Here is a 4,555-nt window from a genome sequence, read left to right on the forward strand (position 1 = left end):
CCGTCCCCGCCTCTCCCCCGCACCGTCCGGCGCCGCCCCCGGCCGCCCCCGGCCCATACCCCCGGTACATAGCCAGGCCCCGGGCGCGTCGCGCGCAGTCACCAGCCACCCGCCTTGCTAGCAGCTACGCACCGAACCGTCACCGGCACCACCATGGTCAAGGTGTTGATGCGTGCGGACACGCACGTGAACATCAACATCAACGGAGATGAGCCCCGCGCCAAGTGCACCCTGTCCCAGGTACCGTAGGCGCCCCCGCGCCGCAGCCGCGGACTGGGGAGTTGCAAAAGTGAAAATAGATAGCAGTGCCAGTAGTGATAGTAACAACTCTTTGGTGGAGTTGAATGAGTGGCCTTATGGTGTTTAAATTGTACGACAGCAGTGCCCATCTGGCAGAATGGGTTAATTAGGCTGAATTCAGTATGAATAGAAAGACCTTTTTAACTTTTCAAGACATGTTCTTAAATTTCATAAATCATTTGGTCTTAATTTTCATTGAAAATTTAATTCGTAAATTTTTTCGCAACATGTGTAAATAAAATCAAGTTGTACTTTTCTTTTAAAAAGACAGTGAACCTTAAAGTTTAATTGTCACTTGGTTCTAAGTAAAGTCACGCAGCAGTCTCCAACACTCTCATAAAAACAGTGAATCCACCCAAAAGTTTAAAAATATTCATACACCAGTGCTCACTAGCGCCTGGTAAAGGGTGTGCAAGACATGTGATTCGACAAGCGCTCCAAACGCAGAGCCCTTCACGCAACTTCCCAACCCAAGTCTGCCTCACGCTCTCCCGCCCGAAACCTTCTACATGCACAGTCCGTCACCCGTTGCCTAGTCGGGACTTTCGGCCATTGGGTAGAAAAACATGTATCCAAAAGTAGCCCTTGATCTACTCCTAGTCACGGAGGTCACCGCCTGTCACTGTCCCGCTGGTGGTGGCCGCCGTGGTGACCCGCTGACCCCGAGTGACCGCGGGCCCGGGGGTGCTGAGGCGATACAGCCTCTTATCATCTTCTGTGGACTGCTGCGCCGTTTGTCCCCGGGAGCCGCAAGGGGAGCGGGCGGGGGAGGGGAGGGGGTGCACTCAACCTGTTAATCTATTGGATAGAGAGTCTAATAAGGGTTGGGGAACGCAACACGCATTCTAGAGATTAGTGACAACTAGCTCGTTAGGGATCGTCCAGAAAGTAGGCAGGTTTTTCTCAGATTCATCCGGTAAGTTATAGGAGCTCAGCGCCTACGAGACTCGGCGTAGGCCGCCCCGCAGTACACGCACGCACTGTATGCAAGATGTTGCCTACCCACCTGGCGCCATGAGAGCTTGCAGACACTGAACTTGGCAGTTTCGTAACGGCGAATGCCGGGCGTCTACTTTCTGGATTATCACTTACCAGCGGCACGTGCACCGAAACACCCGGTGTAGGACAAGGGACAAGAGACAAAATTATCACATTTTGGCGTAGTAACCAACTGTCGAAGTCAATTTGGCGCTCAGATCAAAATCCGTTTTAAAAAAATGCGTTGTTTACCAGACATGATGTGACTCGATAAAACGATCATAACATCGTGCTTCCAACCGAAAAGAACTGGTAGGCGACACATGGGCGGCAGTGCCGCGGCGATATGGCCGGGTCATTACAGATAGAGGGGTCAGGGGGGGTCAGGGGACCAGGGTCCAGGGGCGAGCACGTGCTGGGCCAGCGGCGGCCGGACAGGAAAGAGGGCCCGGACGGGCCGAGGACACGACCTGGGGAAACGCGGGGGTAATCGGAGGAGGTAGTCCGGGAGGTGATCCGGAGCCTGGGGGGCTGATCCGGGGTAACCCATTCTATAGGAGATCTAAGAGTCGTTTCCCCCTTCGGCTCACCCAGTATGGGCTCGCCAAACTGCTGCAGGCGCGTACCCCCAGGATCCGTTTTGCCTGCTCGCAGGCGAATTGAATAAGGGCGCGGAGAGAATGGTTTCATTTGTATACCCGCGCAACTGCAGCCTGACCAAACTCTTGTCTTGCCCCCACAGGTGATGGCGGCACTGTCCGTCTCGCTCGGGTCCATGGTGGTGGGCTTCGCCTCGGGGTACACCTCCCCGGCGCTGGAGGGAATGCGGGAGGATCTGGCGTTTTCCAAAGAATTGAGCTCCTGGGTCGGGAGCATCATGCCGCTGGGAGCGCTGGCCGGCGGCATCCTGGGCGGGCCGCTCATCGAGGGCCTCGGCCGCAGGACCACCATCCTGGCCACCGCCGTGCCCTTCATCATCTCCTGGTTCCTCATCGCCCTCGCCATGAACATTACAATGGTGCTGGCCGGGCGCGCCATCGCGGGCGTCTGCGTGGGCATTGCTTCCCTGTCGCTGCCCGTGTACCTCGGGGAGACCGTCCAGCCGGAGGTGCGCGGCACCTTGGGGCTCATGCCGACCACGCTGGGTAACATAGGCATCCTGCTGTGCTTCCTCTGCGGAAAATATCTGGACTGGAGCAACCTGGCCATGCTGGGCGGCGTCATCCCGGTGCCCTTCCTCATCTGTATGTTCCTCATCCCGGAAACTCCCCGCTGGTACATGTCTAAAGGTGAGTGCCAACCGAGGTTCCCGCAAAGGCGGGCCCGCGGCCACCCTCGCACAACCTGTCCACCAAATGCTCACCCGCACGCTCGTCATTCGCAGGCAAGGCCAAGCAGGCGCGCGCGGCGCTGCAGTGGCTGCGCGGATCCAAGGCCGACGTGTCCTTCGAGATGTCCGAGATTGAGCGGATCGCCGCGGAAGCCGAGAAGAACGCGAGCGAGTCCTCGCGATTCGGAGAGCTGTTCAGCCGCGCCAACGCGCGCCCCCTCCTTATCACAATCGGGCTGATGCTGTTCCAGCAAATGTCTGGTATCAACGCCGTCATCTTCTACGCCGCCAGCATCTTCAAGGTAAGCATCCGTACTGGTGAGGTGAGGCCGGTGGCCGCCCTGTTCTGTTCGACAGTCCAAACCTGACCCAAAACTTCTCCTCAGAGCGCGGGCAGCACAATCGAGGAAAACCTCTGCACCATCATCATAGGCGTTGTCAACTTCTTTTCTACGTTCGTGGCCACCGTACTCATTGACCGGCTGGGCCGCAAAGTGTTGCTGTACGCCTCGAGCGTGACCATGACGCTGACTCTGGGCACGCTCGGCGCCTTCTTCTACGCTCGCGATGCGGGCACTGAATGGCCCGGTTGGATCCCTCTCGCCTGCCTCATGCTATACGTCGTAGGTTTCTCCGTGGGCTTCGGCCCCGTGCCGTGGCTCATGATGGGCGAGATTTTACCAGGTGAGTGAGACAGACGGCCACGTTGATGAACTCGGTCGGGGGTAGCCCGACTAGGTGCCCGAAAAGAAAGCAACCTTACCAGATTTTGAAATTTGAATTTAAACTTTATCGCTAAAGACGGTTAGTCTTTAACCGTCGCCTAGGCTCCCCAACCTGACCCCTGACTGTTTCTATGTCTGCAGCGAACATTCGTGGCTCGGCTGCATCACTCGCCACGGCCTTCAACTGGTCCTGCGTGTTCCTCGTCACGCTCACGTTCGAGAACATCATGACGAGCATCGGCAAGCACAACGGTTACTGGATGTTCGCCGGAGTGTGCTTCGTTGGTCTGTTCTTTGTTATCTTCTTTGTACCGGAGACGCAGGGCAAGAGCCTTGAGGACATCGAGAAGAAGCTGACCGGTCAGCGCATCCGCCGCATGTCCAGCGTGGCCAACCTGCGGCCCATGCCCATGGCGGTGTGAGGCCCGGCAAGGCCCCGCCGCCGGCGCCAGGCCCAGCCAGAGCCAGGGCCCCGCCAGGGCCGCACGCTAGTCACGCACCAAAGCTCTCTGATATTAGATATAAGGAGAGAAAACTGGCAATTTATGTTTAACTCATTCTATCTTTCTGCACGCCTGTTGTAGCTGCTAAAACCTTTCATTGGCATGTAAGTCAGCAATAATAGGATTTTAGGGGGAAAAAAATGACTGCTGCATGTGTAGTGCAGGAGAATACCTGAAGTTATTTGTTAAATTGTGAGCTTTTCTCAGTGTCCTCGAGAGGGACAGAGTACTGTCACCAAAAGAAAGCCAAACATTTGCAGCTCAATCAGCTGCACTCAATTAGTTTGAATAGTTAGTTTTATGTGAGTCTCGCATTCCTCACATAATGTACCAGTAGGATATTAAGTAGAGAATCGTGATCTGACTAATAGTGTGATTTTTTCTTATTTGAGGATATACAGTTGAAAATTCTCACTTATGCGAGACTTTCCATTGTGCCACTCAATAATTTTAGTGTTATCAATTATTTATTTATTGCAATTACTATAGATAGGTAGATATTTGTTGTTGCCCCCCTACTATCAACACTGTCAGTGCATTCCAGTCTGTAAGTAATTTGCGAGAGCAGTGGCCTGATAGACGCACTTCCTCAAAGCATTTCCTTAATGTATGTACATAATATTATGAGATTCATTTTTATCGGCTGTGTGTCAATTCAAGACTGGCAATATTCTTAGCCAAATCTCTGATAATAGTAATAATCAAATTCATACTATTAA

The 4,555-nt window shown here is 54.2% G+C and overlaps 1 protein-coding gene across 3 annotated transcripts in view; it reads left to right on the forward strand.

Moving 5' to 3' along the window:
- LOC113211207 (facilitated trehalose transporter Tret1) overlaps window positions 1-4,200 on the forward strand; it is a 55,609-nt gene extending 51,409 nt beyond the window's left edge. For 2 of the 3 annotated variants that reach the window (XM_052264812.1, XM_026429514.2), the window contains 4 exons: window positions 2,021-2,567; window positions 2,663-2,910; window positions 2,995-3,292; window positions 3,475-4,200. In XM_052264812.1, the coding sequence (XP_052120772.1) occupies window positions 2,021-2,567; window positions 2,663-2,910; window positions 2,995-3,292; window positions 3,475-3,755 (1,374 nt within the window). In that variant the 3' untranslated portion in view covers window positions 3,756-4,200. Of the gene's footprint in view, window positions 241-2,020; window positions 2,568-2,662; window positions 2,911-2,994; window positions 3,293-3,474 lie in introns of all 3 variants that reach the window. The other variant, XM_026429515.2, reaches the window with a different exon arrangement.
- Window positions 4,201-4,555: the final 355 nt, after the last annotated feature.

The sequence above is a fragment of the Frankliniella occidentalis genome, unplaced genomic scaffold (assembly GCF_000697945.3).
Source record: "Frankliniella occidentalis isolate FOCC.00 unplaced genomic scaffold, Focc_3.1 Scaffold21, whole genome shotgun sequence".
Classification (NCBI taxonomy): Eukaryota; Metazoa; Arthropoda; class Insecta; order Thysanoptera; family Thripidae; genus Frankliniella; species Frankliniella occidentalis.